The sequence below is a fragment of the Vanrija pseudolonga genome, chromosome 2, assembly GCF_020906515.1.
Source record: "Vanrija pseudolonga chromosome 2, complete sequence".
Classification (NCBI taxonomy): Eukaryota; Fungi; Basidiomycota; class Tremellomycetes; order Trichosporonales; family Trichosporonaceae; genus Vanrija; species Vanrija pseudolonga.
This window is the reverse complement of record NC_085850.1, coordinates 2,129,497-2,156,990: the sequence shown is the minus strand read 5'-3', so window position 1 is coordinate 2,156,990 and position 27,494 is coordinate 2,129,497. Positions and strand designations below refer to the sequence as shown.

General features: G+C 60.2%; 10 protein-coding genes across 10 annotated transcripts; 3 read left to right on the top strand and 7 right to left on the bottom strand.

Moving 5' to 3' along the window:
* Positions 1 to 163: 163 nt before the first annotated feature.
* Positions 164 to 4,086, bottom strand: LOC62_02G002589 (uncharacterized protein). Its single transcript, XM_062769100.1, has 13 exons — positions 3,202 to 4,086; positions 2,926 to 3,158; positions 2,807 to 2,887; positions 2,485 to 2,764; positions 2,344 to 2,438; positions 2,158 to 2,303; positions 1,871 to 2,113; positions 1,654 to 1,833; positions 1,349 to 1,612; positions 829 to 1,307; positions 476 to 773; positions 241 to 402; positions 164 to 195 (listed from the first exon to the last, which is right to left on the bottom strand). The coding sequence occupies exons 1-10, from the start codon at positions 3,951 to 3,953 to the stop codon at positions 1,251 to 1,253; spliced, it is 2,331 nt and encodes a 776-aa protein (XP_062625084.1). The 5' UTR covers positions 3,954 to 4,086; the 3' UTR covers positions 164 to 195; positions 241 to 402; positions 476 to 773; positions 829 to 1,250.
* SPAC977.15 (putative AIM2 family protein) lies at positions 174 to 1,087 on the top strand (the record flags this gene model as incomplete). The annotated part of the gene is made up of 4 exons (XM_062769101.1): positions 174 to 195; positions 241 to 402; positions 476 to 773; positions 829 to 1,087. The coding sequence occupies 4 exons, from the start codon at positions 174 to 176 to the stop codon at positions 1,085 to 1,087; spliced, it is 741 nt and encodes a 246-aa protein (XP_062625085.1).
* Positions 4,087 to 4,594: 508 nt separating the features above from the next.
* LOC62_02G002588 (uncharacterized protein) lies at positions 4,595 to 6,151 on the bottom strand (the record flags this gene model as incomplete). The annotated part of the gene is made up of 3 exons (XM_062769099.1): positions 5,785 to 6,151; positions 5,112 to 5,609; positions 4,595 to 4,979 (listed from the first exon to the last, which is right to left on the bottom strand). The coding sequence occupies exons 1-3, from the start codon at positions 6,042 to 6,044 to the stop codon at positions 4,595 to 4,597; spliced, it is 1,143 nt and encodes a 380-aa protein (XP_062625083.1). The 5' UTR covers positions 6,045 to 6,151.
* Positions 6,152 to 6,404: 253 nt separating this feature from the next.
* On the bottom strand, positions 6,405 to 7,619 carry metB (Cystathionine gamma-synthase; the record flags this gene model as incomplete). Its single annotated transcript, XM_062769098.1, has 1 exon — positions 6,405 to 7,619. One exon carries the CDS (start codon positions 7,617 to 7,619, stop codon positions 6,405 to 6,407), a length of 1,215 nt encoding a protein of 404 aa, XP_062625082.1.
* An 838-nt stretch (positions 7,620 to 8,457) lies between these two features.
* LOC62_02G002586 (uncharacterized protein) lies at positions 8,458 to 9,878 on the top strand (the record flags this gene model as incomplete). Its single annotated transcript, XM_062769097.1, has 2 exons — positions 8,458 to 8,741; positions 9,522 to 9,878. 2 exons carry the CDS (start codon positions 8,458 to 8,460, stop codon positions 9,835 to 9,837), a joined length of 600 nt encoding a protein of 199 aa, XP_062625081.1. The 3' UTR covers positions 9,838 to 9,878.
* Positions 9,879 to 11,363: 1,485 nt separating this feature from the next.
* Positions 11,364 to 12,741, bottom strand: LOC62_02G002585 (uncharacterized protein). The gene is made up of 3 exons (XM_062769096.1): positions 12,657 to 12,741; positions 12,028 to 12,618; positions 11,364 to 11,990 (listed from the first exon to the last, which is right to left on the bottom strand). Exons 1-3 carry the CDS (start codon positions 12,714 to 12,716, stop codon positions 11,415 to 11,417), a joined length of 1,227 nt encoding a protein of 408 aa, XP_062625080.1. The 5' UTR covers positions 12,717 to 12,741; the 3' UTR covers positions 11,364 to 11,414.
* A 640-nt stretch (positions 12,742 to 13,381) lies between these two features.
* LOC62_02G002584 (uncharacterized protein) lies at positions 13,382 to 15,853 on the top strand (the record flags this gene model as incomplete). The annotated part of the gene is made up of 10 exons (XM_062769095.1): positions 13,382 to 13,785; positions 13,843 to 13,924; positions 13,990 to 14,219; positions 14,261 to 14,341; positions 14,380 to 14,644; positions 14,694 to 14,788; positions 14,829 to 14,974; positions 15,014 to 15,280; positions 15,324 to 15,503; positions 15,551 to 15,853. The coding sequence occupies exons 1-10, from the start codon at positions 13,395 to 13,397 to the stop codon at positions 15,851 to 15,853; spliced, it is 2,040 nt and encodes a 679-aa protein (XP_062625079.1). The 5' UTR covers positions 13,382 to 13,394.
* Positions 15,854 to 16,223: 370 nt separating this feature from the next.
* On the bottom strand, positions 16,224 to 16,488 carry LOC62_02G002583 (uncharacterized protein; the record flags this gene model as incomplete). The annotated part of the gene is made up of 2 exons (XM_062769094.1): positions 16,224 to 16,235; positions 16,285 to 16,488. 2 exons carry the CDS (start codon positions 16,486 to 16,488, stop codon positions 16,224 to 16,226), a joined length of 216 nt encoding a protein of 71 aa, XP_062625078.1.
* Positions 16,489 to 20,110: 3,622 nt separating this feature from the next.
* rnc_0 (Ribonuclease 3) lies at positions 20,111 to 21,285 on the bottom strand (the record flags this gene model as incomplete). The annotated part of the gene is made up of 4 exons (XM_062769093.1): positions 20,111 to 20,405; positions 20,482 to 20,910; positions 21,142 to 21,248; positions 21,280 to 21,285. 4 exons carry the CDS (start codon positions 21,283 to 21,285, stop codon positions 20,111 to 20,113), a joined length of 837 nt encoding a protein of 278 aa, XP_062625077.1.
* Positions 21,286 to 22,693: 1,408 nt separating this feature from the next.
* PRPX (Pathogen-related protein) lies at positions 22,694 to 24,084 on the bottom strand. The gene is made up of 3 exons (XM_062769092.1): positions 23,954 to 24,084; positions 23,209 to 23,590; positions 22,694 to 23,057 (listed from the first exon to the last, which is right to left on the bottom strand). The coding sequence occupies exons 1-3, from the start codon at positions 24,063 to 24,065 to the stop codon at positions 22,829 to 22,831; spliced, it is 723 nt and encodes a 240-aa protein (XP_062625076.1). The 5' UTR covers positions 24,066 to 24,084; the 3' UTR covers positions 22,694 to 22,828.
* Positions 24,085 to 27,494: the final 3,410 nt, after the last annotated feature.

Genomic DNA, 27,494 nt, shown 5'->3' with positions numbered 1-27,494 from the left:
TCTTGGTGGACGGGTGCAGCCGAGCCAGCCGGCGCAGGCGGCGCCGCGGCACGTGAGGGCGGCGCGATGACGCGCTATGTTGACATGCCGCGATACCGACCTCCGCCCGGCGTCTGGACGTATAAGTATCAGTCAGCGAGAGTTGAAGAGTACACCTCGTCGTCGTCAGCAACATGTCCATCCCAGAAGACCACCGTGAGTGCGCGTGTGCCGCAGCCAGCCAGCTCACCCCGCGCGCAGAGTGCAACACCCTCCCGCCCGTCCAGGCGACCTACACCCCCAAGGGCACGTGGGGCGAGCTCGCGGGGATCAAGACGTACTTCACCGGGCCAGAGGACACGGGCAAGGCCGTGCTGTTCGTGTACGACGTGTTTGGCTTCTCGAGCGCGCAGATTCTTCAGGGTGAGCCGCGGTCCCAACCTCCTCTCTCTCACACCCCCTCCTCGTCCACTCGCTAACACCCCCGCCCTCGCAGGCGCCGACATCCTCTCAGCAGCAGGCTACCGCATCGCGGTCCCCGACTTCCTCGACGGGCAGTACATGCAGGCCTGGTGGGGGAACGGGAGCCAGAAGGGCGCGGACGCGCGCACTGCTTTCCGCGCCGGATATCCCGGCAAGCCGAGCACGCAGGACCAGCGCGTGGCGGACACTCTGGCGGCGCTCAAGGATGAGGGGTACGCCGTCGGCGTGGCGGGCTTCTGCTGGGGCTGGAAGGCGGTCGTGCTCAGCCGCGCGGTGAATGGGTTTGCGGCGATCGCGACGGCGCACCCGAGGTAAGTGGAAGTGCCTTGGGAGAGGGAGAGCCAGGCTTGCTCACGCCACGCCCAGCGCAATCGACCCCGACGACGCGGACCGCGTCAGCGTCCCTGTTCTTCTGTTGCCGTCTGCCGGCGAGCCGCGCCCCGAGATCGAAGCGCTGTATGCCCGCCTCGAGGCTGCGCGCCCGGGCACCAACAAGCTCAAGTGGTACAACGACTCGGTGCACGGCTGGGCGGCGGCACGGGCGGATCTGAGCGACGCCAAGCAGGCGGAGAAGTTCAAGGAGGCGTACGAGGACTTTGCGGAGTTCTTCAAGCTGCACTTGTAGAGAAAGGGATGCCAAAATGAGCACAATGTACATAGATGGGGGGATATACAACAAAGCTTTTGACAAAGAGATTCACCGCCGATGCAGCCGGGTCCATCTGGGAAGGGCGGGTAGAGTATGCAGGGCATTTGGAGGCCTGCTGTCGCAGGCCCATGTCCTCGCTTTATGACTCGCTTCCAAACACACCACCTTTGATCCGGTGAATGAGGGTGAGCGCCACCTAGACATGGTTAGCACAAGCCGTGAATGCCAACAACTCACAATCGTTCCAATGTTGACGGCAGTGTAGACGCAGGCAACCACGGCAATCGCGCCATCGGAGTCGACGAGACGGTACATTGCGTTTGTCTTGTCCGACCTCTTCCCGTCCTTGTCCACGTAGCTTCCGCCTCCGAGATCGAGCAAACCTAGGAGGGCAAGCACGACTCCAGTGATGAGCTGGGTCCAGTGAACAATACGATGAGAGACGCCTTGGAGGTGATAGCGTGTTAGGGAGCGAAGCGCACAGGTTATCAACACAATGCCCTGCGTGTGTGGTCAGCACTTTGAGAGGCAAAGCGACTCACTGCCGCAGGAAAGAGCCAAAGGGTACCAGAGTAGGCGTCGTCGACTACTTGGACGAGCGTGTTGCCAAACAGGTCCCCAGTTTGGTTGACATAGGTCTCGTTGTTGTAGTCTGATAGATTTGCACCAATGAGATCACCAAGACTGGCTGACACCTCATCACTCATGTAAGTTGACGACTTCTACAAGCGTCAGCGATGCGGCTGTACTGGTACTCACTTCGCAGATTGCTTTCATCACGCCGGCCAAGAATGAGTATCCATAGAGCAGTTGCTGGTTGTCGGGAGCGCTTACATCCACGATAGGCGTCGGAGGAAGGAGACTGGGATCGAGGCGGTTGAAGAACAGGTTCATGCTGACTTCAGCCTTGTCTCTTGCGTCCTGGCTGGTAATGTTTTCGATGGACAAGTAATCGAGAGCTTTTGTCAATGCTGTGTAGAAGGAGGACATGACGATGATGTTCTTTGACGTCAACGATAAAGGTCACGGTCCAAGAAAACACTCACAACCATGGCGGCAAGGAGCAGCAGGATGGCGAAGTGTAACGGAACGTGTACAATTTCCCACCAGGCCGTCTTTCTCGGGTTGATGGTATCTTTCTGGTGGAACACCGAGAACAGAAAGCTCCACACATTGTAGACGACGAGAATGACTGGAGGGATTAGAGACCGCCGAGTACCAGATTCTCTCACCTAGGAAGACTTGTGCGTACACCGACGCTTCTTTGATATCAAGCCCATCGACCGCCTTGCCAAACTGTCCAGACAACAAAGCAAAGCCCTCTCCTCTGTGACGTGTCAGCATGTGGTGCGCAAGCGTATGGGCCTACTCACAAAATGATGAGTGAGAAGAGGGCATATCTCTCAGCGATAGCCACCACGGGAGTCGAATTTGCTCTCTCCCCAATCTTGTAAGCATACATGTCGAACCAGGTCGTGAAGAACTCGATGGCAATGCCAAGGTAAAGAGCTGCAATTTTGCCGCAGTATCGGGATTCCGTGTCGGCAGGTACACAGACGGCGACGACTGCCATCAAGCCTGAGACAATGGAGGAAAAGGCAGCGAGTTTGGGGCCCATGTTGGGTCTCTTAGCCTTGCGGCCTGCGAAGGCGACTGCACATGTCAGCTGAGCTATCCCACAAGGAGACTGCGTACCAAAGATGTACTGGAGGGCCAGGAGCGCTCGGCTCACGGCGAAGGCGATCACGACCGTCTTCCAACTCTGGTCACCCTTCGCTGGCGAGGTCAGTTACTGTGGGCAACAAGGCACTCACTGGCTGCAGTCACCTGCCGAGCATAGAGTCGAGGATCTTCTCTGAGTTCTTGCGTCTCAAGAACATCAAAGGTGCCGAGTTTGCTCGGGTCCCAGCCGCCGCTTGAGACTCCAAAGTAGACGAAGACGATGATCTGCAGGAGCTTCATACCGCGGTGGAACGTGTCCTCGGCCTCGTATCGCACATCGTAGTGGACCTGTGTTGTCCACACACAGATGAGAACGATGTAGTAGCTGCGCGTCGTCAGCAACAAGACACCTAGCACGCACGACTCACGAGAAGAAGATTCCAATGGCCGAGGGAACTGCGATCTTGTGGGTCGACGAGAACACTGAGAGCACAGCGACGACAACAAGGTCGTAAAACGCCGACAGCCACTGGGTCGCACGGTCGCTTTCGTGCAGCCACCCAGAGTCCTCATACGCCGGTGGGCGGCGGAATGGCAACCGGCGCACGGGCTTCGCATAGCGGTGCACCGAGGTCTTAGCGTCACGTTCAGGTTTAGACGGGTTGGCAGAGTCGGGGCTGTGAATCGGGCCGTCGTTCTCCTCTGGCCTTCCCCACTCCTTGCGCGCCTCGCGGATGGGGTTGGGCGGGGCGACGAGCGAACGGGCGCTGGTGGGCGGGTAGTCGGCGGTCGTTGCGGTAGCTGGCGTGCGAGGGGACCACGGCGACGTCGGGGTCGCTCCCCCGTTCTTCGCGGGCGAGTGGGAGCCGGAGGATCTCGAGCGCGGGGTGGCGGCCCCGCCAGCCTCGCCCTGCGGCGTCGTGATGAAGAGGTTGGGCGCGCGCTTCTGCGTCATGTCGACGAGCTCGGTCGTGTCGTGGTGTATTGGCCCGGCGTACTCGGACGCAGGGGTAGCAGTGGGGTCGTGGATCGGGTCGGGCGGGTGGTCTTCAGTCGGGGTCCGCTCGCGCACCGGCGTGGTCGCGTACAGCTCTGGGTTGAGAGTCGGGGACGAGTCGCGCACGACGTGGTCGGGGGTCGAGGGGATGAGGAGGCGCGTTTTGGGTCCCCATCGCGGCATGGTGGTGTGCAGTTATACGCCTGCTGCGTTGGTCGGTGGTGGGCGGGCGAGCGGGTGCTATGAGTTGCGACGAAGTATGCAACAACACGACGACACGGCGAGGAACAAACGCGGCAAGGCAAGTGTGAGAAAGTGTCGAGGTCGCAAAAGTAATCGAGGAGAGGAATGATCTCCCAAGCCCAAGTCAGGCAAGCGGTGCAGGGATCGAAAGGGGCCGGCGCCGAGCCCGAGACCTCTGTGGTGGTGGACGACGCGAATTTCCCGGAGCCGTCATGTTGACAAGGACTGGACCCTTTAAAGGCAAGGCAAGGCAACACAGCGCCAAGCGAGGGAGCCACAGGCAGGCAAACCCCGCACTGCCAGCAAACGTGGGACAAGAGTCGTAGGTGGCAATACTTCTCCTCGCGGGGAGGGGAAGGCGACCATGTCAAACAGGCGCAGCAGCAACGACAACAACAATGACCAGCGAGCCATGTGCCCACGGTTCCTCGCATCAGACATAACATGCACGACGACCCGGTCGCTCGCTCTCCCGCGTACTCCCAGTCGTCAGACTCCCACAACCCCCTTGTTCCTCTCCGCTTTCCGCGCAGCTACCACGTAACAACGAGCCTATGCATAGCAGCAGCGCCAGAGACCCTCTAGCACCAGGCGTACTTCTCGACCCACTCCCACTCGACCTTGTCGTCTCCCCCAAAGCCGTACTGCGCGAGGGCGCACACGCTGTCGTCTCTGTCGAGCGTGGCGCCGCCCGCCTCGGCATCCCAGCCAGCAAAGCCGCCCCACATCTCGATACTGCCCACGCCCTCGTGCTTCGCGGCCGCAAGCACAGCCGAGAAGGGCACGGGATGCTGGACGTACAGCAGCACCAGGCGCTCTGGCCGCGCCGAGCTGATCTCGTACGTGTACGTGAAGAACGGCTGCGGCGTGCCTGGCGCAGGCGCAGGCAGACGCACGCCAAACGTCGCGGTCTTGCGGTGGCCGGGGGCGAGCTCGTACCGCAGAGGGTGGATGCCGAACATGTTCCTGCGGAGGGGATCAGCACTGATCGTCGGGGCGTGTCGCTGGCGCCGGATCGCCCAGCTGTGTGTATCGGCACGAGCCGCCGATAGACAGCATGATAGCCGAGCACTCGTGCGCCCTTCAGTCGCGACTCACCTCGTAGGCAAGATCGCCAACCGCGTTTTGCTCTTGTCGCCAGTGTTCACGAGCTCAGCCTTCATGTACTCGTCGACGCCGGAAGCGAGCTTCTCGACCTCCTCAGCGCCGAGGAACTCGAGGCCGTCGACCTGCGGCGCGGGCGCGTCCTCGATCTGCCAGATACGGTGGGCGTGCTCGTCGGCGACCCAGCCGGGCTCGCTGGCCTCGCCGTCGCCCTTGCGCACCTTGGAGTAGAAGACGCGCCCGACGCCCGAGTAGAGCACCGAGAACCGCGCGTCCTTGTACCCCTTGATGTCGGGCGGCGCGCCCCAGGCGGCCGGGAACGGCGGCAGCGTGCCCTCCTCCGCCATGACGTAGTGCAGCAGCTGCAGCAGGAAGGTCGGGTACCGGTTTCCGCGGTGCTCGGGGATGCAGAAGACGGACGCGATGCCGTATGCCGTGGTTGGGCGCGGGGTCGTCTCGCCGGGAGGGAGGTAGAGCGAGTCGCGCTTGTACCTGGGGGGGGGGGTGTCAGTAGCGTGCTGCGGATGGGATGTGGTGGAGGGCGTCGCGGCGCATCCCGAAGTGAGTGGTAGTGAACGGCGCAATCCAAGTACGTCTCTCGCACCGCTGACAGACCGAGGCTCCGCCTCCCCACGCACATCCCTTGCTCCCAGCCAGCACCACTCACGTCTCGCACGAAGCCAGGAGGTCAAGCGACTCGGGATCGTCGCGCGGGACGAGCACCCAGGTCGTGAACCCGCCGTCGCGGACCCACGGCCTGTCGTCACCGTTGAGGATGGTCTCGCGGTGCAGGAACTGCGGGACGTCGAAGCCGCGCGGCTGCCCCCACTCGGGGTACTGGTTCTTGTGCGACTGGACTTTTTGCGCCGGCGTCGCGATGCGGATCGAGAGCTTGGCGTAGTCTGGGCGGGGGCGGGGGGTGGCCATTGCTGTGGTGTGTGTGAGTGTGGGGATAAGCGAAGCTAAGGGGGTCGACTGGGTCGCTTTAAACGTGCGAGGAGGGTATGATATGCACAGAAGCCAAAGTCGACTCGTCGTCCTTTCGCCAAGAGATGCTCGTCGAGACGAGTACCGATGGAGAACGAGGGTCGGCTCGGCTCTGATGCCCGCGGCCAACGCCGACTGGATATAATCCCCGGCTCTACGGCAACCTCGCCGCAGCAGCCTGGCTCTGACCCGGCTCTGTCGGTCCGAACCGCCCAACGGACCCACATCGGACATGGACAAAAGCAACCCTCTTCCTACAACCATGCATTCAAAGTCCCAGAAACATACACTCTGCGTATCCTAGTTTGGCACAGTGGCCAGCGCCTGCGTCAGATCCGCCTTCAAGTCCTCGACGTCCTCGACTCCGACGGAGAAGCGGACAAAGTTGACGGCGATGCCCGCCTCCTCCATCTGCTGCTCGGTCATGGTGCTGCGCCACATGGTCGCCGTGTGCACGATGAGCGAGTCGATGCCGCCCAGGCTGACGGCGTGCACGATGAGCTTGAGCTGGGCGACAAACTCGGCCGTCGCCTTGTAGTCGCCCTTGACTGCGAACGCAATCACAGGTCCGCCGCCCTTCATCTGGCGCTTGGCGAGCTCGTGCTGCGGGTGGCTCTTGAGCAAGGGGTAGTAGACCTTCTCGACCTTGGGCTGCTTCTCGAGGAACTCGGCGATGGCGAGCGCGTTGCTGTTGATCTTGTCGATACGCAGCGTAAGCGTGCGGATGCCGCGGAGGAGCAGCCACGCGTCCATCGGCGACGCGACCGACCCGAGGATCGTGTGCATCAGGTGGATCTTGGTCGCCAGCTCCTTGGACGTGCAGATCACTCCAGCCGTCAGGTCGTGGTGGCCGCCGAGCGACTTGGTCGCCGAGTGCACGACCACGTCGACGCCGTCGACAGCCGGGCGCGTGTTGACTGGGCCAGCGAACGTGTTGTCGGCAACCGTGAGGATGCGGTTGTTGGGCGTCGAGTGCTTCCTGGCCAGCTCGACGACGCCGACAATGTCGGTGAGCACAATGGTCGGGTTTGCGGGCGTCTCGATGTAGATCAGCACCGTGTTGGGCCTGATCTCCTTCTCAAAGTTTGCGAGGTCGGTCTGCTCGACGATCGACACGTCGACGCCGTAGCTGGGGAGGACGTCGGCAAACAGGCGCGACGCAGCCATGTAGTGGCGCGTCTGCGCGATCACATGGTCTCCCTTCTTGACGAGCGCGAGGATGCTGGTCGAGATGGCGCCCATGCCCGACGCCGTGAGGAGCGCGTCCTCGGTGCCCTCGAGGTCGGCCATGATGCGCTGCACGCGCTCGTGCGTCGGGTTCGCGTGGCGCGTGTAGACGGCCGGGTGGCGGGGGTCGGCCGACATGCCTGCAAACGTCTCGGCGTCCTCGGCAGCAAAGGTCGCGCTCCAGTAGATGGGGGGCACGACGGGGTGGAACGCCCGCTCGGCGGCGGACTGCACGTCGTCGCCGTGCAGGACGCGGGTCGCGATAGCGTGGGTCGGGATGCTGGGCATGGCGGTGGGCTTGGGCTGGCTCCTGTTAGTGATAGTGCTACAGTAGTGCACAAGACTCACAATGTTCGCTTGAAATGGGACAGTGGAGATGCTGCGATGCAGGTCAGTCGGGGTGGGCCCGTTGCTGCTGTCGGCTCTTGTAGGTGTGAGCGGTTCTTGTCGGAGTGGGTCCTTCGTCCAAATCGCCATCGCGTCATTTCAGCGGGCCAAACCCGATATGGCCACTCGGCGCCGGTGGCCGGATCCCGTCGCGCCTTGTGCACTGTCGATCTCCGCACAACAGTCCAACGCGCAAGGCGTGATTCGACCATATCGAGGCCAGTGGGGGCGAGCAGAGCGCAACAGATATCCGGCCGACGGATTGCGGGATGCATGTGGACGCGAGTGGACGGCGGGGTGCGAGAGTTGTGTGGTGTTTGCCTCGTTACGCGGCTGCTGGAGAGATCCGACGAGAGCCGAGTCGGAGTCTGGGGCTTGTCGGACGGCCGAGCGCAGCTCTCGGCGCCTCGGCGTCCGACTGAGTCGATAAATGCACCAGCATGTGATCAGTTGTTGTCGGCAAGAAACCGCCAACGGCAACATGGAGGTCCGCCTCTTGACGGATCGACGCCGTCTGCCAAGCGAGTTATACACAGACCCACTGCACGTGACCGTCACGCGGTTAACAGGGATGATTGATTAACGACTCCACGTGGCCGCCTTTCCATCAGCCGGTCTCCCGCCAGGCGAAGTTACCGACAAGGACACCGCCGCTAGTCGGACTCGCGGTGGGCCTGCTACTCGCCGCCGCCAACATCGACGTCGTGCGGCATTTCTCCTCTCACTCACCCACCTCACAATGCTCTCACGAGACAAGCGGCCCAGCATCCCAGTACACGCCTCGCGCCTCGGCCCGTCGTCCACAGCGCCGGGGTACATCACCACGGCGCCGTACGCGGCGGCGCGCGGCGGCGCGCCCATCCCGCCCTTCAACCCGTCGCTCTCGCACCCCGCCTTCCTCCCCGTCCGGGTGCACGTCACTGCCGCGCTCGCTGCCGTGCCGCCTACATTACCGCGCGCACCGAGCCCGCCGAAGCGTACCGACTGGGAAAACGCAGCCAAGGTCTCGCCTGCTTGGGAGGGGTGGGGACGGGGGCCTGCCGAGGCTGGCAAGTCGAGGCTGTAGAGTGGGTGGGTGTGGGCGGGCTTGGCTTTGAGCTGTGCTGATGGCGTAGCTAGAGGACTGAGTGACCTCCGGCGTCGGTGCCTGTATCGCTATCAGCTCGTGTGCGCTCGCTGCCGGGGCAGACCGCAGCCAGCTTGACCAGTGAGCGGCCCAACGCCGAACCCCGCCCCGCCTAGGCGCGGCTATCGTCCACCAACCACTCTACACCACCGGCGTGCATGCACACCTGTACTCGCCTCATGACTCTCGGCGCTTGACGCCACACCTGCGCCAGCCCGCCCCCTCACTACTCGTTGTAACGTATACCATATAGGCAATGTACTGGTCAATCTGGAGCCGGCGTTCGCCCGCCTCGCCTCGGCCCTGTGGCGCGCGGGCCTCGGCGCCGCACCCAGGCCCGCGTGCAAGGTCAACAACAACTGACGCCTGCAGCTCAACCCTGCCACATGCCACAGCAGCTATCAGCGCCTACTACCTCGCGCATGATGTTGATCTTGACCGCACGTCGAGACAGCAAAGGCACGATCACATTCTAGCATGTGCGGCATTTAGACCCGGGGTCGCGTCATTGCGTCATCTTCCCACACAGTGCCAGGATCAGGTAGGCCTCGTTTACAATAAATAGACCGCGGCTGGTTGTCCTGCCTTTCCCCATCAACTGCTGCTCTTGCTTGCACCGCCCATCCTCAACAACTGTGCGTCGCGCTGCCCTTTACTGCCGCTGACACCAGCAACAGAGCCATGTCCGCCCCTATCGTTGCCAAGTCTGCGCCCGAAGACCTGTCGGCCAAGATCGACGCCGTGTTCGACGACATCGAGGGCCACCTCAAGAAGCTGGTCGACCTCCGCGCCAAGGAGGACGACGAGCAGTACGACAAGTTCATGCAGCACGCGCGCGAGGAGCTGCACGAGCGCCAGGACGCCAAGAAGATCGAGGGCGAGCAGCCCGCCCTCTCGCGGCCCCAGACCCGCCTCGGCAAGGACATTGAGGACCTCAAGGCCAAGGTCCAGGCGCACCGCGAGGTGCTCAAGGCCGCCGCTGCGGGCAAGTAAAGTGATTAGGGCCTCATGATGCATGGTCGGGTGACTGCCTGTTGTCGGTGCGTGTTTGTCGTGTCGTCGCGCACGCGTTGGGGAATGGGGGTCGGGGGGACGACGTGGGTCCAGACTCGGGCACCCACGGAGGGTTGGTTGGGTCGCTGGAACCAGATGGCTGGTTTCACCTAGCTGGGTGCAGATCGTGACGTCACAGCTACCGACCTGGAATGAACACTGGAACCAACACACCGGCGAGTGTTGTTGCGGCGTCTGGACGGCTTGCACTAGATGCACGCAGTCGCTCAGTCTGACTGTAGCTTGACTGGCCGTATTGAGAAACATGCTCACATGCTTCCCTCCCGCGGCGGTGACGGAAAGCTCGCCCAAAAAGAGGAAGATCTCGCGTCAGCCTGTGTCCGCGGCGTCCGAGCGCACCATCGCACACACACAACAAAAGATGTCAGGCCCCTTAGGATTCCAGAGAACTTCTGGTCGTAACCTAAGGCCGGGTTCGGGCCGGACATGCCCCCAGTCGAGCGCCGAGGAGGGGGGCAGCCGGTCACCGTGCCGAGTCGAACACCCGCCGCCGCTTCATGGGATACGAAGTCGAGATTTGCGCTACCGCACTGCTTTAGACCTGTTGTGGTAACGGACCTGGCGGGTAGTTCATGACCCCCTCGCCTCGCCCTCGCACCCGGCTGGCCGCTGCAGCGCGACTCATTTCACAGACGTCGTGCTTCCGCTTTCCAGCGCGGTCGCTCAGCCGTCGTCGGCGTGCGCTGGCGCGGACGGCGAGCCATCGCCCTTGCTCATCAACATGCCTCCTGCCCCCCGGGGACCGAGCATCGACCCCACCCCGGGCCCCTCGTATCTCATGATGCCGTCTCACGCGCCTGGCCGGTGGTCGTCCCCTCCCGGCGTGGTGCCCTTCGGCTCGCGCCACCGCCAAGCGGTACGACCAGCAAAGCCGGCGCGCTTCAGAGTGAAGCGTGCTGCATAAAGGTGGATAGTTGCACAGGGCCCAACGTTACCATGTATGCACAGTAGTACTGTGGGAGGTGTGTCTAACCCAAAAAGAGTTCCTGGGAGGCCGGTAACCGCCTTGAACCTCACAGAGGCCTTGCATTTGAAACCAGCCCGCGGCCAGGAGGCAGCAGCTGTAGATGGGGCGTTTGGTGTCCGGGGAGACTCATCCAGAGGAAGAGCCAGCCGCGAGCCACCTGCCCACCCGGGTCCGAAAGCCGATGAAACAACGGAAGCAAACGAAACCACGAAACCACGAAACAAGAGCCCAAGCCCAGCCGCGAATCGAACCCGGTTCCAACCCCCAACAACACACAGCGTTAACCACTGTGCCATCGAAGGTTGTCAATCTATGAAAAAAAACCAGAAATTCTCCATGCATATAACCTGTTGGCGGAACCAAATGCATCTCCAAAACCCCATCGCACCCGTGCAACATGAGGTCCTACATGCATGCCGACAGCGCATCCTACATGCATAGCGACAGCGCATGTAACTTCGCATGCATCACTTGCATTCTCTTCCTTGCTCCACATAGCACTTTGACAACTGCATGCGGGGCTACCACACTACTCCTTTGATGCGTTCTTCGCCTTCTCGCCGACCTTCTTGGCCGTGTCGTCAACGGCCTTCTTGGCCTTGTCGCCACCCTTCTCAACCTCCTTCTTTCCCTTCTCCAGGACCTTCTTTCCGTCCTCGACCTTTGCTTGCGCCTCCTTCACAAGCTCCTCGACAATCTTGCCCAGCGCGGGGCTGAGCGCGGTGGCCTGCTTGACGATCACCTCGGGTTCGGGCACAAAGTCGATGTACTTGTTGAACTGGTCTTGGAGTTGCTGGGCATAGGCCGCGCTGTCCTTGGCCTTGTCCTTGATCCATGACTCGATTTGATCAGCGGGTAGGCCCGCCTCCTGGGCAGTCTTCTTGAGGTCGCCGACGAGCTTCTCGACATCCTCGGGTGTGGCGTTCTGAACACCCTTGACGAAAGCCTTGCCGGCGTCGTCGCCGTCCTTGATGGCCTTCTCGACGGACTTGTAGACCTTGGCTGCAGCTGCCTCCAGCTGCTTGAGCTGGTCGGCATGCTCGTCCTTGATCTTCTTGACATACTTCTCGAGGTCTTCAGTGGACGGCACAGAGCCAACGATCATCTTCATCCGTCAGCGTCAAGCGAAGAAGACGACTCACGTCGATGTAGCCCTGGTACTCCTTGCCAAACTCGTCCGAGAGACTCTGGGCCAGCTGGCCCCACTTGACATTCTCAACTTTGCCATCCGCCTCCTTGATGGCCTTCTGAACCTTGTCGAGCAGTTTCTTGACTTCATCATTGCTGAATGCCTTGAGCTTCTCGATCGTACCCGCAAGGTCCTTGTCGCTCAGGCCTGAAAGCAATCCGCTTAGGGAGCCGCCGCCGATGACTGCCGTCGCCACGCCCGGGAAAGCACTTTTGGCGGCTTTGGCGATATCACCGACAGAGTCAACACCAGCTGGGTCTGCTCCCTTCTTTGCGACTTCGGTCCCCTTCTCAACGGCCTGATTGGCGACATCCTTGGCCTTCTCACCAAGGTTGCCGATGCTGTCGAGGGCAGTGTTGAGCTTGTTGGCTACCTCTCTGATCGGCTTGATGTAGAAGTATCCGGCGATCGCGAGCGCCCCGATTGCCGACAGGACAGCATAGTTGGCACCGACGACGTGACTGTTTGACGCCCCTCCACCTGCTGATGAGTTGAATCGGACCCCTTGTAGCTGCGTGGAGACGACGCGAGGGCGGGCGGCAGCCTGATGGCGTCAACATCATGTGCCCCTCTTCAGCTCACTAGTGGGCGACGGTAAGCCGTCCGCTGGGCGTTGAGCGCGATACGGGTAGCGGGGCGCATTGCGTGTGTTTGCAGTGTACGAGGGGTAGGGAGATGGGGAACGAGGGTGATGCATGTGTGAGCTCCGCTGTTATAGCTGGTACAGTGTATCATTGCGTTGGTGGACAGGTGATATGCTCCAACATGACGTCAAGGTCCTGACAATGATGTCGGCCGAGTAGCCGCTCCAACTACTGCCGGTTTTCCACCTGAGCTTTACCTTCGTTCCCTTCTCGGAGCCTTTTCCATGTTATGAGGTCATGAATTGTCTGCTCTAGAATAGGAAGTGACGCAGCGTGGAGGGTACCCGACACGTCGGCCGGTGAACCCCGTGGCATGGCAGGCTGAGCATCACCGCTCGGCGCGGCAGGTCAGGTCCGCCAGGCGGCCTGGGAGCAACGCTGTGGTCCAGCCAGCTCAGATGACAGGCTAGGGCCTGAATTGTCGTGCAAGGGATGTTGAATACCCACTTGTTCCAGTGTATGACCCCCCGTTATTCCTCTGAGGTGATACATTGTCCTTGCAGGGTTGATTGTCTCTCGAAGACTGAAGTTGCACTCTGTGGCTCGACTTTTTCCATGACGTCACGCGCCAAGCACCACGGTGATCTGTTGACAACACACCTTCTCTCGACAACAACTCTTGTCCACTCATCAAACAGTGTCCATTCAGACAATCTATCCCCTCCAACACAGCTTTATGGCATCAACGATCCCAAAACCACTCGCATCCAAGCTCTCATCCATACCGGAATCTCGGGCAGCCGTTACCCAGAGGGAGTCCGAGAAGCCAGCGGGCTCCACACCCGACTTCACCGACCCATTCACTCCACCCCCAGAGAACGAGAACGACGATGCGGCATCCACGACACGACGCAGAGAACGGCAGATGTCCATAAACCAACCAGTGTACGCTCCACGAAGGGTGTACACGCGCCGATCTATCGACGGCATCGGCACCGACACTGCGCCTGATCGGTATCCAAAGCCAGTCAAGCGGCTGCCGTTTCGTCGGAAGCTCACGCTGACCACCGACGGCTGCGAGTTGAAGGCCGAGGATAGAGCTACAGAGTGGCTGTCTCTGTTCTATGGTGCGTTGTGAGCCCCTCTTGCTGTCCCTCGTTTAGGCGCTGCCGCTGATGGCACAGACCTCGTTTTCGTCGCGGTGCTGTCAACATTTACGAGTACCCATGATCTGCGAACGCCGTCCGGCATCCCAGTCTTCTTCTCGTGAGTGCTGTACACTGATATCAGGGCCATGGAAGCCGCGTGTGCACCGCTGATTTGGATCCAAGCTACTACACCGTCCTCGTGTGGATCTGGACAGCACAGATCCATTACGACACCCGATACGAAGCCGAAGACTTCTTCCATCGAACAGCCAAGCTGCTCCAGATCATCTTATTCGTCTACATCGGAGCATCAGGTGGAGGTTGGGACATCGGCAGCATTCGACGCAAGCCCCTGGATCATGCAACTGCCGGCGTCGCGGAGGCCAAGGCGATTCTGTCCGACGCCAACAGCGGTGAGTACGGTGCTTATGAGGTGATGCTGATCGTGCGCCAGCTCGAGCAGGTGAGAGCTTCACCACGGTCGGTATTGCATTTGCCGTTACAAGACTCATATTGTCTGTGCAGTACAGCTTCGGTAAGCCCGTCCCATGCTTCTCAGCTGACGCGTCCCAGTGATCGGCCCTGCCCGTTCCGTAGGTCTGCCCACCCTCCCTCCAATAGCGTCGGTGATATCTCAAGCCCTTTCATGCGTCCTTGCCATCGTGGCTGTGGTTATCCCCACCTCGTCGGCAGCCAAGGCGCGAGCCAAACCTGCGGTATTCTATCTCGCCATCGCTGAGGAAATCGTCGTGTGGGCCGTACTGCAGATGTACACCCGCGGCTGGACGCCGGTCGACGAGGTGACGAAGCGCTATGGCTCATTCTCGCTCATCATCCTGTAAGTTCGTTGTGGTGAGGAGGGCGGACACTGACCAGAAAACACATAGTGGTGAGGGATTCGTCGCCTTAACAATCGCATTCAACAGGGCCATTGACGGCCTCGACATTCGCGATTACTCGGTCTATGGACAAGTCTTTCTTGGTAGGGGCCAGAGCCGCAAGATACCTGCTAACCTTCCAAGTGATCCTGATCATGTATCACACATGGTCTTTCCTGTTCTCGAACTTTAGAAGCACGGACGCCATCAACCCGTATCGGACCCTGGTATGGGAGCTCGTTCACTTTCCGCTACACTTTGCGCTGCTGCTTCTCATGGCCTCGTTGATGGTATGTGCCATGCTGAGGAGAATCGGCTGACATTGCCAGAACATCATTGTTGCCACCACTTTCTTCGACGCCATAGACATGGCCACAGAGTACTTTGACGTGGTAAAAAACGCGACGATCACCGACACCCCCCTTTCCAACAAGACGTTCGAGAAGATGATGATCTTCCTCATCCGAATTGACCCCAGCCTCGGCGTCGACCTGGATAACGTGCTGGAGTACGTTCAAGAAGACAACTCTACCTCCTCCATCGCAGAAGTGATGGAGATGCAACTGTTTGGCCGGATGCTCAAGTTGACAGCACAGGTGAGTGTCTTCTGGGTTGAACGGAGCTTACTCCACCTAACAGAAAGTCAACGCCAAATTCAGCGACAACGTCTCTGCGGACCTGGCCGTATTGCAAAGCTTGAAGCCAGCAGACGGGACAAACAACACGGTGCTGACCGAGGCAATTCAACTGGCGGGCAACGCTCTCCAAGGGCTCTCAGACGATGCCGCGAGCGGTGTACTCTGGCTGTTTCCAATCGCGGTGAGTTTCTGAGGGGCGAAGAAATTTGAATGGTGCTGATCAAATAGGGACTGACTTTGATTCTGACGGCCGTGCGCTCGATGGTACGATATCGATTTACTGGGAAAGCAGGCTACCTCGTCCACGGGCTCCCTATATTGGCCGGAGTCGTCCTCTCCCTCCTCGGTTTGCTCGGCATTGGGAGCAAGGAGCTCTACCTCGTGCAGTCTGAAACCTCCAACTTTGTCCACAATGCCCATGTCAATCCACTCTACGATCTGTTTGGCGTTTGGGCCATCTTGATCGTGGCAGGAGTTTACACGGCTGTCAACTTGGGGTCTATGGTGCGTTGTTGGTGTGGCCGCCACTGATCAAGGTGCCAGGGAGCGCTAGGTGTCCTCCACTATCTCCGCGGTGGTGTGTTCCACGCAAACGATAGGTAAAATCGAAGATTTGGTGACAAGCAATCCATGTGCATGCATACTTCTTAAAGTCAAGTCAACCGCTCGAATGACAGTTCTTCAGTTATCCACGCTGCCGCCGGAACAAATACTTGTTCGAGGAAATCCAGAGAGCGTTCCCAACCGTGATTGATAAAGATTGCGCCTATGACGGATTCCATCACGTCGGCGCGCGTTTTGGGGGAATGCGTCTGCTTGTTACTGCACGCCAACACCTTGGTCGCTAGCTGAAACTCGTCCGAGAAGATCGTGAGGGTCGCGTTGCGGACCAAGTACGTCTTCAATCTCTGGTCTGCGTCAGATGGGTGTTGCTTGTCAGGTGTTACGGGACAGAAACTCACCTGACGATGAGCGCGCTTGGAGATCGGGGGTAGGAGGCTGTAACCATGGATAAGAAGGACGGCGAAAAGCTCCAGTACAGCGTCGCCAATTTGTTCAAGCTCCTCGTACGAGTCTGCGTGCTCCTTGACACCAGATCGGTGGGTAAGAGCCCTCGTAAGTGTCCAGGGATCGAGCTCTGGGATCTCGACGAGTCCCATGGGCATGTTGTCTTCCTGGTATCACAGCATCGCTTCAGCGCAACAGGTGCAGCCGCCACAAGGAGGTTTCGTGCCCCAAGCTGCAGGCTTCGTTTTCGCTTCCAGACGCTCGGCGAGTGATGGGGGGCAAGGGCACCGTCCCCGCTGACAATCGTTCGGTTCCTGAATCTTCTTGCTTGTCATTTTCTGTAGCAAATCCAGAGCGGACATGGGATGCGACGATGGGGCATTGTCGGCCCGGGCGGTCGCAAGGCTGTAGGCAGGTGATGCCTTGGCCCATACAGCTTCATTTTCCTTCTCGCTTTTCTAATCAGCGCTGGATCGGGTTACACTGAGGGGCAATATGTACTTACCGGACCTGCATCATCTTCAGCTTCGTCTGGGCAGCCACCAGATCTTTCTTGCTCTGCCTAAGCTGCCTCTCCCTCTCCTGTAGCTGGAGGTCTTTGATTCGGAGACGCCGCTTAAGTTCAGCGATTCTGGACTGATTAGCATTGACACCGTGTCATTGTACGAACTCGAGTTGAGGGTCAACAGTCTGACCAGCCTGCGGGTACTCGTGTCTCAAGTGGCTGGACCCTGGACCACAGTTAGCTACACTCACATCAAGCAAGGACAGCGTAACCTACCGATCACTAAGGGCGGTCCTGGTGCTGAACGTGGGACAGGTGGTGGGGGTCGAGGCGGATGAGGACCGAGAGTCATCGAAAACGTGAACCGCGCGGGGGGGTTATTGGAGGGGCCAGACTCCTGAGCGGGTGGGCCCGTGATTGACGTGAACCCAGGCTGGCGGTGCGGTGGAACCCAAGATGAGGAGGAGCCGTTACCATACTGGTGCTGGTATGGGGGTTGTATGGAAGTGGGACGCCGGTGAGGATGAGCCCCATGCGGACCATGGTCTGTGATCTGGGCTTGAGCTGGTCGGGCAGGAATATTCGGTGCGATCGGCGTCGTCGTCGGCAGCGGGCGCGAGGGCAGGTGTGCGGCACTGGGGTGGGTCGAGCGAGTGCCGGAGCTCGAGGAGCCAGATCCAATGTGCTGCTGAGGAGGGAGTGAGGGGTGATCTACGCGGCGATGCTTTTGCTGGGGCGGACGTGTGTCGGTACTGGGCCCTTGTTGCGCATGGTTGGTGTGTGACACCTCGGCCTCGGGCTCTCTTGCTCGCTTGTTCTTCTTACTCTTAGAACGAGTCATAGTCGTTGGCGACGAGTGTAGATGGGGATGAAGGGAAGACGTGTGTAGAGAAGGAGGGATCGTAGTAGTGGTGTTTGGCGTTGTGTTTGTTTGCAGTTTGCCTGGGACGCTGACACTGGCAGCCAGTCTGGGCGAGGACGGATGGCGTGGGGGCCAATGACCCTGCAGCGGATCCTTTTCATCGAGTCTGGTGTTTGGATGCAGTCATGCAGTCATCGGTTCCAATGCAGTGCATTGGCAGAGTGCGAGCAGTCAGGTGTCAGGCGCCGACGCGCGCCGCGCGACGCGAAATTGGCGGCGGATGGTGGTGACGGCGGTCGAAATGACAGCGACGACGACCAGATGAAACCTCTGGAGCGATCCGTGCGCGCGCTAGTGTGGCGGAATCCCAAGCCACCGCCAGGGTCGGCGCCACATCAGCCAACCAGAGGCCAGCCGCCGCGGTCGCGTGCGAACCAACACATCAAGCAGCAGCCATGCATCGGCGCAGCTACTCCTGCAGAGTGCACGCTGTGCATAGGGGTCAAGCAGGTCAAGGGGTACAAGCGTCCTCGTACACCGCCGCGGCCTGGCGTGATTCCTCAGGGTCGGCACAATGATTGGGATACAAGACACTACTCTATTAATTCGCCACCCATATTGACAAGTAATAAGAAGCCATCCCGCTTACGACGACAACCAGCCCTACTCTTTAACGTTTGGTTGGCTCCTATGCAACGATGAGCTTGCACTGATGAGCCTGCACTGAGAAAGGAAGGCGCCGACAAAGTGGAAGGGCGGAGCAAAATCTGGGTAACGTGAGGTGGAGGCGCGATTTGTCTTTTGCTCTGTACATATGTACAAGGGGAGGTGGCTGGTGAGCGTGCGTGTGGACGTCCGGATGGTTGGGACAGCCACAGGTCAGAAAGGCATCCAAATGCCCGCCCGTTTCATGGACGCGCTTGCCAGACGGGCGAGGAGCTTGCCTCTTCGTGCCGGGGTGAGGGCCTGAGTTCGATCCGCGTGGAGGCAATTAACTATGGTTAATTTGCTGTGTCTTACTTGGGTTGCTGAGCGTTGTGTAAGAAACTGCCTACCGCCTCTTTGGGTAGGCAGCCCACTGCACACGTATCCGTCCCACCACATGTGTATCCCGCTTAACCGGTCGGCCGACCTTCCCCCTCTCTCTTTTGTCACTCCCACACTGGATCACCTTCACACGTGATAAGTGGAGTTGAGTGTGCCGCCACGTGTCCCACTATCAAACACAATGCTCAAGGTGACACGGAGTGCGGAATTGGCATGCGCACCGGGCTCAACGATTGCAGAGCGGGTGGGCGCGCAGAATGTGTGGGAGCACACCATCTCTCGAGCACAGGATTCACAGCCGTAGATTAGTTGTTTGGTACATAGCATTTGTTCGACATGCGCGGTACCCACTGGCGGTTTGCGGTGAGACCGAGTTCGATCCACGTTGAGTTTGAGACTGCATATCGGCCATTAACGTGGTCGTGGATCCTCGGCTTGAGGGACAGACAGACACCGATCGCGTGAGCTGGCTGTTACCAAGGGGTCCTGCCTTTTGTTTTGATGGCAAACAATGCATCACTGGGTGAGGAGAAGGGGTCGCGACACAACAATAGATTTCCACCTGCCGCGTACCAAGCACCGTGTCGCTGCTTTTAGGTTGTGCGCTACTGTTCATGTTTGCCGCTGTATACTGCGTAGTAGGCGTGGTGTTCCCTCCGTCTCAACCCGCACCAGGATTGACTTCTTGGTGGGGGGGAGGAGGACGGCTCAGAGGGGCAACATGCAGTAAGGTCTCACACTTGGGGGATCGCATGCAAGTACAGCCTGTCGGTATATACATTATGCTGGCGATCGAGTTGCTGATTAACCGCGCCGATAATGACCAGCATGCGTGGGGACATGTATGTATGTACATGTACATCGGCATTGGGCGTCGGAGTGGCAGGTGTGGCGGATTTGCCGCCGACCGGGGCAATACGCAGCGGGCAGTACAAGTAGGCTCATGCACCGGCCCCTGCAAGCAGATTCTGATCTGTAGAACACTTGGCTTTCACTCGTTCGACAATTTATAGTGATTGATTGGTGCCTACGGTGAGGACCCGAGTTCGATCCGCGTCGAGTTTCCAGACTACCATTCGCCATTTATGGCTCGCGGACTCGAGCCCGGAGCTTGAGGGTTCGGCACCTGCCTATGCTGTAGCTGTCCTATCCGAGAGGTTCTGCCTGTTTTTGATGGCTTTTATTGTTTATCGCAGTCAGCCTGGCTCACCGCATGTAGTTGAGACGAGACAATAGATCGGCTCAAGGCAACAATGACATTTGGACCAAGAGCCATTGTCGTATGCCGTCCTCCCTCGTAAGGCACGTAGTCATGCAGTACATACATTGTTCACGACAAGCTACGAAAAGGACGATAGTGACAAGACTACGCCTTCAAGAGGCCGTCCTCGAACTGCTGCCGGAGCCACTCCCCGATGGGCTCGACAATGTCACGGGCAAACGAATCAGCCCAGGCCCTGCCCCCCTTCCTGCGACTCCTGCCCCTGTCCACAGCAGTGGCCCCGATCAGAGCCTCTACAACGTCGGCTTGGACCTTCATTTTCTTCGCCATTGCCTTGTCCCTGTCGGATGGCCCCGTGTGGATGAGCAGGTCGAGGTCGTAGTGCCGCGCATATTTGGCAAGAGTCGTGTTCCTCACCAGGTATGTAAAGAGCTTCTGGCTTGTCAGCCATCGTCTCTGCAACCAGACTTGCGTTTCGAGCACATAGGGGGATCCTGATCAGCTGTGACGCAAACATCTTTCCTTCGCCCTCCAGGATGCCGTCACCCCGGAACTCGTCGTTCTCATAAGACTTGTCAAAGTCGTTGCGTACTGCCGACTTGTGGGTGAATGCACGCTGGTAGATTGACGGATCGTCGAAGTCTCGGCGGCGAGGGGGTGGGTGGCAATCCCAGATGGGTATATTCTTCTCCACCCAACGCGCTTGACGCTGATTGCAGCAAAAGCACTTGCCACAGTGCGTGAGCTCCCCTGGGCGTGCTGTGCCATTCTCGAGCTTGGTGAGGGATGGAGAGCACCTGCACGTCCCATCCCGGCAGGCCGGCGACTTGGGCTGCATCTTGTCGCGCACCTTCTTGGGGCTGATGGTGTCCAGGTCGGTCTTGGCGTCTTCGAACGTGTAGTTTGGCGACAATGTGTTCCAGACCACGGCTTGTTCGTCAAGGCTTGTCATGTTAGCAACTTGTTGAGTATCAGCGACCACCAGCACACTTACCGCCGCTGAAGGTACACAATCTTAGCCTCGCGTTTACAAGTTTCGGGTGTCGTCCTACCATTGTCAGCAGCTGCTTGCCCTTATTGCCTACCTCGACGACCACCGTGGCCTGGTCGCACGCTGCAGCTCATGCAACCTGCCGCTGTAAGCACTTCAATCAGTCTTCAACCCCTCAACGAACCTCTGACGGGCGTCATTCAGACTCTTGCCGTGAACCTCGCCATTGTAGGGGTCATCATCCTCTTCGATTTCACCGTCCTCAAGCTCGTCTACCAGTGTCAGCCAGCGCTACCCCAAGCCCGTACGCTCGCCCCCTCACCTTCATCGTCGGTTTGGATGGGGGTGAGAAGACCAGCAGGTGCCGTGTCACTGTCATCCAGTAGACCAGCTTCCAGTCGGCTAGCCACCAGAGGTTCGACTGCAGCCAGCAAGGCTACAGCGTGGACGGAAGCTTCGGGGGATACAGTGCTCAGCCGATCGCCAATGGCCGACAGCAGGAGGTGGACGTCGCACAGCACATCGATGAGCCCTGTGTCCCCAGAGCCGACTGGCACGGGGGAAGGCAAGGAGGCAACAAAAGAGAACTCGGACAATGACGGAGCAGGTTGACTCTGTTGTCCGCCCGCCGCTGCGCCGCTCGACATGGGCGCGTCAATTGTCCCCTGGGACGGTGAGTGAACAGCCAGCAAGCTGACACCAAGGACCTACCGTCGGCGTGGGACGTGTCACGGCGTCCATGTCATCCTTCCGCGCCGCTTTCTCGGGCGTCGACGGAGAATCGGTAGCTGTGGAGGGCGAGCGTGGCCGCTTCGTGCTCACTGCAGGGGTGGGCGCGTCGACGGCCGAGAGAGTCATGGCGAAGGGGGCGAGTGCTATGGGGATGAGTGACGTTCGTGTGAGCAACGGTGGTGGTGTAAGTAGTGGTAGTGGTGTGTTAGACAGCGTGAGCATGTTGTGCAGCCAGGCCAGTGGGTCGCGGGGCGAGTGTGTGCGGTCGCCTCCCGTGGACGCTCGTCACCCATTCGCACTGAAGGGGAGGAGCGAGGTGGCGTGTGTGTGTGACACTGTCCAAGGGGAGATTGTCCAGGTGGATCGCAGATTGTGTGGCTTGTGTGGGTGGGTGTGTGGACGGGGTGTGTCCGCATTGTTCTTCGGAGACCACCGCGTTGAGTCTGCATGTGCCGGTGACGACGTGAGTGCGCTCCGAGATCGAGCGAGGTCTTCAAGCGGTTCATGGCAGATGGGGATGTGAGGATAAGAGGATGTGGGCGCTTATCAGGATATGGTAGGTTGCATGAGCGCCACCAGCACGAGGGGACGTTTCAGACGCGTGGCGACTTTTGGAAACACCGTCGAGGCAGCTCGTCGTATCGCCACAACCGCAGCCACCCTGTTTCGCTCGTGGCGGTGTATCATGACCCGGTCCGAGCCACTAGTGGATGTCGCGAGGCGGAGCCACGTCGGTCAAGTGCCCACCCCAGGCACTCGGTTCCGTCGCTGGTGCCGTTAGTCGACGAGTCAAACTCTGCCCGGTTATCGCACCCAGCATGTGATTAGGCACTGGTCGCATCGTGGGCAAGCTAGTGCTGCTCTAATCCATTAGTGCGCCTGCAGGTCTGTCTTGTAGCGAGGGGTGTATCTAGGGTGTTGGTGCTGCGGTTGTTTGTGTCTGTGGACGTCTAGAGTGGAGGCAGTGGAATGCGCCGCCACACTGGGTGTGAGTCTAGTCTAGGTGGGGCAAGGTTGCATCATCATCACTCTGGGGATATCAATTATAGCCACCGCCGCCGCCGCCGTCACCGCCCGTCTACAACTCGTCACTCTGCTGGGTCGTCACAAATCTCCTGGTCGTCGTAATCCGTCTGCACCTAGTGGATGAAGGGGCACGAGCCGCCCTCCTTCTTGTCCGAGTCGGAGCCGGTGTCGTCCTCAATGATGACCTCCTGGCCCTCCTTGGTGACCTCGCGGAAGAAGGACAATGGGTCGTACCACGTGTCAATCTTCTGGATCTGGAGCTTGTCGTTGACCTTGGCAACGAGGACGCCCTCAATGTCAATGATGCCGCCGTGGGCCTTGACGCGGACCTTCTTGCCCTCGCTAGTGGGTGTCAGTGATGCTGACTGCTGTTATCAGGTGGAGGCGGGGAGATGGTGGTGGTGGCGTGGCGTCGCGGCTGCGGCGCTTGCTTGGCGCTACCCCACCCATCCACCCACCCCACCCACCTCCCCCACCCTTTCTGCCAACTCACGCGTTGCGGCCAACATAGTCAAACTTCACCTCGCCCCAGTGACGCCAGCGGAAGGCGACGACAGGCGGGCCAGAGTAGACCTCGGTGACCTCCCAGGCGAAGCGGGGCATCATGCGCTTGAAGATCTTGTGGCTCTGCTCGTAGTCGTTGTGGTTGGGGCTGTAGAACTTGGAGTCGGGCAGGAGCGCGTTGTACGTGCCGATGCGGACCATGTCGGGGCCGGTCGAGGGCGGGCCGCCGTTGAGCGAGAAGGTGTAGACCTCCTGGTCGACGGTGCGCCAGTCCTTGTAGTCGGTCTTGAAGGACGCCTCAATCTCCCAGTTCTTGACGAGGTTCTCGACAATCTCCTCGAGCGATCCCGGCTTGTGGTTCTGCTTCTTGCCTGCGCGGTGGCGTCAGCATGGCTGTGGAGGCATGGCGAGATCAAGCCGCCGGGGCTTGTTGACAACAGGGATGTCACCAGCCGAGGTATGTGGCTCGGTGGGTTGACGCCAAGGCACTCAGCCACCACTACCCTGGGTAGACAACGTCGCCGGCGTCGCCGACGCTGCTCATGCTACGGCCCCCCCAGCAGACAGGCTCACAACGAGGCGTAGTGCTCGCCCCCGCCTCGCATCGCCCAGCGCACCGCCCCACCTGGTCGCACGGTGCTGGGGGAGCTCTTCCCACCATGGAGGACCCAGCTCCCCCCATCTCGCTGCCAGCAACTCCCATCGCCATCACCATCACCAGAGCCATCACTCACCAGCACGGTAGACCTCGCGGGTCTTGGAGTAGTCGGGGGCCCTGCCCAGACGCCACTTGGCATCGTCGCCGAGCACGGCGTCGGGGTTGGTAGCGTAGTCGGGGAGGCTCATGGTGTATAGGTAGTAGTGGTGGGGGGGGGGGTGAGAGCAATGTTGGGGGAGAAGGCAGCAACCCCACTCGCACACACCTCTTATACGCTCGTGGGGGAGACACCCGGTTGATCTTTCTCGCAGCGTCCAGCCCTTGCTGCTTGCTTGGATGATGTACGCCAGTCCGCGGATTGGACGGCGAGCCAAGGCAAGGCAAGCAGCGACACCCCGGCTACCTCCCTCACCCCCACCTCACCTCGGGCGTGCAGCGCAATGTTACGATAGCGGGGCGGGGCGGCGGCGGGTGGCCGCAGAGGGGCCGGGGGCGTCAACGCCTGCACGCCTGCTCTTGGCCCAAGCCGAGCGAGCGAGAGCACACACACGTCGCGTGTCTCCTTCCTTGGTTCAGGCATCAGGCTCCGTACCTTGCCAGACCCTCTGGGGATGTTTGACTCTGAGGCTATTTCATGGACGCAGCTGTACCTGGCCGGCCGAGGCGGCGGTACGCGTGGGCGCCGCGGCACGGTTCCGAGCTTGTTTGGGCCAGCGGGGGAGCGGGATAGCGAGCGGAGGGAGCGCGGGCAGCAGAGAAGCAGAGATATCGGCAACCTCCCCTCCCTACCTCTCCAGAAGCAGCAGGAAGCCAAAGGTGGGTTGGAGGACATGACCACTGATGATCTGCGCGTTGGCCTCCTGGAGCATGTGACGGATGGACGCCGCCGCACTCCCTCCCTCGCTCACTCCTCCGATCCTCACGTCCCCTCCCCTGAAGCACCAAACGTGCCGACTACAGGGGCCCAGACGGCGGGTACCTGAGCGCTGTGATGGTCGGTCGTTGTTGGGAACCTTTGTTACGTTATCCACCTCCCTGAGGCATCTCTGTTGGTAGCACACAAGGCCCGCACTGGCAGCTCGCTGGCAGCCAGCAGGTTCTGGGCATGAGGAGGTCTAGCGGCGTGAGGGAGGAGCTAGGAATGCGTGGAGGGGCTAGCGAGCATGCTTGATGGCGGAGGGAGGAGGGCGTCGACGCCACCGCCGCCGCCAACGCCAACGGCAGCATCTGCACCGCTGCCATTCCCGAGGCTGTGTCGTTGACGGCTACGTCTCTGGTCGCCGCCTGCCTCCTCCCAGCTGCTCGTACATAGCGGGATCTGACAGCCGCGCAGATACCGCAGATATAGCATCTGCTGGCGGTGGGCATGGCTAGTGGATCCAACAACAACGACACGTGCCTTACGCCATTGGGGGTCATTACTGCGCTCGCCGCCGTCTTTTGACCGAGCAGAGCAGAGCGCGACTGAGCTCGGCTCGGCTCCACTGCCAGCCAGCCAGCCCACCGCGGCATGCCCATGGCATTGCCGCCCTCGAGCTCGCGGCACAAACGTGCTCCGCGCACGCTATTATTGCCTCATCGTCATGGTTGCGCATCGGTATGTCATGTCAACACAGCTGGCTGATGGTCACTGCCGGCAGCAGCGACGGCAGCATGCAGCATCCCCGCCGTTGCACATGCCACACTGGTCAATGCCGCGACTCGTCGAACCCGCACCCACCGGGGCGACAAGGCGGCTCTCTCCACCATTCCAATCCGCTTCCGCGGGTGTCGGCAGCAGCGCAGTAGTGGGCACTGACTGTGCAGGCTATCAGGTGTTGTTGCCGCTCCCTTCTCGGAGGTCAGTCAGCTGCTGTTGCATGCATCGTCGAAGAGAACACGACGCCATCCAACGACGACCCACCCTTCTAACCCTGCGTTCTCGGGCTACCCGTCACGCTTCCAGAGCCTCCCTTCGGAGGATTCAATGTTCCGTCCCTCAAACACCACCGCAATGTCCATGCATCCGAGCAAGCAAAAGCAACAACTTGGTGACTGCAAGGGGCAGCGTAGTAATGATTCTCGCGCAGTCTTTCTCCGAGCTCCGAGAATCGCTGCAGACTGCAGCTGTAGAGCACAGCGGGATGGCTGGCTCCCCCAAGTCACATAGTGGGCCGTGCCTGCCAATCTTAGGCTTGGGCGGAATATGAAAAGGTGGGCGAGGCACGCTGCAACTGGCCAGCTGCACGAGGCAGCAAGAGGTACGTATCTGGTGTTTTTGGCTCGAAGTTCACGGGAACACCGCAGCGGCGGCGACTTTGGCTTGGCCCTCCGCTTTCCGAGGTAGCAAGGCATCGAGGGTCAGTTTCGCAATGTCTCGAGAAAAGGCAGCAGCGTTTCAAGTCGGCGGTCGGTTGCGGGGGGCTCGGTGGGTTGGTCGCTATCCCTCCCCGCTGCTGTCTCCATGCAGTCATGCCAGTCTCGGTCATAGTGTGGCTGGTGGGTTGCGCTTATGCAATGTGGCCCGGTTGTGCAGGTGCCGAGGCTGACGGAGGAGGTGGAGCAGAGGTGCTGAGCCGTCGCCAGGCCACTGTCACTGCGTTTGCTCCTGTTGCTGCTGCTGCTGCTGCTGCTGCTCGGCCCCTCGGCCAACAGCCATCTACATACGTACGCCGCTCTTCTCGCCTCCGCACATCCAGGACAAAGCAAAGCATGCAGAGACTCACGCACGACGCACGCACTCACCCACACCCACACCCACGCACACTGCACACACAGGCATCTCACCCCTCTCACCTTAACTCTGTCCCCGCCCAGGTCCGTCCGCTCGCTGCAAGGGTAAACAAGGTTCCCCTGGGCCCAGCGCCAAGCTTAACACGACCCGACAGCGCCTCACCCTGTGCCTTGCAGACAGGGTGAGACAGGCTGTTTGTGGTGTTTGCGGAGTTTGCCGAGGAGCCTGTGGCCTGTACTCCTGCCTGCGTCCTGTCCCCCATGTGTCGATGGCACGGCACCGAGGAACAGCGCTTGACGGGCATCTTTCTCACCACGGCCGCGTCGTGTCGAGGGCCGAACCCCGCTCCATCCCGGTTCCTCGACCGCCGTCGCGCCGACACCGACTTTTTTCGTTGCCATCCCCGGTCGTCAACTCGTTGTCAGCTCAAAGTGAATAGCAAAGAGCAACAAGGAGGTACAGGCACGATGTTTAGGTTTGGCTGCGCCCGTCCACCTGCCCGTGTCCTGCACACGCACGCGGCCCTGGATCTGCTGTTGGCACGCACCTCTCGTAAACCGTTCACTTTGGGGCGTGGAGAGTTAACCCCAGTTAGAAAATTACGGCTGGGCAGTGGTGGTTAATGGGCGGGTTTGTATTGGCCACTGCAGGTTGGGCTAATGGATTCCAGCGGAACGGTGGGGTTGCCTACGAGGCGAGGCGACCTGCGCGTGGCGGTGTGGCTTCGTGGCGTGGCGCTCTCGCATGCAAAAGTGTAAACTCTCGTAGCGAGCGGGCTGCAAGCAAAGTCTGCGGACTGAAGCCGAAGGGGTCGACGTGTCGCGACGACACGACACGACACGCGCACACGTTTCACACCCCCCGTGTCTGGGACCGCGACATGACGGACCTTGTACCTCGTTGT

What these genes read in the sequence shown, in the direction of transcription:
- LOC62_02G002589 (XM_062769100.1), bottom strand. Translation starts at nt 3,953, where the DNA reads ATGCCGCGATGGGGACCCAAAACGCGCCTCCTCATCCCCTCGACCCCC. An exon ending in TCGGCAGGTGACTGCAGCCA is followed by an intron (nt 2,888 to 2,925) that starts GTGAGTGCCTTG and finishes TGACCTCGCCAG; the next exon opens with CGAAGGGTGACCAGAGTTGG. An exon ending in TGATGAAAGCAATCTGCGAA is followed by an intron (nt 1,834 to 1,870) that starts GTGAGTACCAGT and finishes TGACGCTTGTAG; the next exon opens with AAGTCGTCAACTTACATGAG.
- LOC62_02G002585 (XM_062769096.1), bottom strand. Translation starts at nt 12,716, where the DNA reads ATGCGCCCCGCTACCCGTATCGCGCTCAACGCCCAGCGGACGGCTTAC. An exon ending in CGGCTTACCGTCGCCCACTA is followed by an intron (nt 12,619 to 12,656) that starts GTGAGCTGAAGA and finishes TGACGCCATCAG; the next exon opens with GCTGCCGCCCGCCCTCGCGT. An exon ending in AGTACCAGGGCTACATCGAC is followed by an intron (nt 11,991 to 12,027) that starts GTGAGTCGTCTT and finishes TGACGGATGAAG; the next exon opens with ATGATCGTTGGCTCTGTGCC.
- PRPX (XM_062769092.1), bottom strand. Translation starts at nt 24,065, where the DNA reads ATGAGCCTCCCCGACTACGCTACCAACCCCGACGCCGTGCTCGGCGAC. An exon ending in CCGCGAGGTCTACCGTGCTG is followed by an intron (nt 23,591 to 23,953) that starts GTGAGTGATGGC and finishes GCCACCGCGCAG; the next exon opens with GCAAGAAGCAGAACCACAAG. An exon ending in GACTATGTTGGCCGCAACGC is followed by an intron (nt 23,058 to 23,208) that starts GTGAGTTGGCAG and finishes GACACCCACTAG; the next exon opens with CGAGGGCAAGAAGGTCCGCG.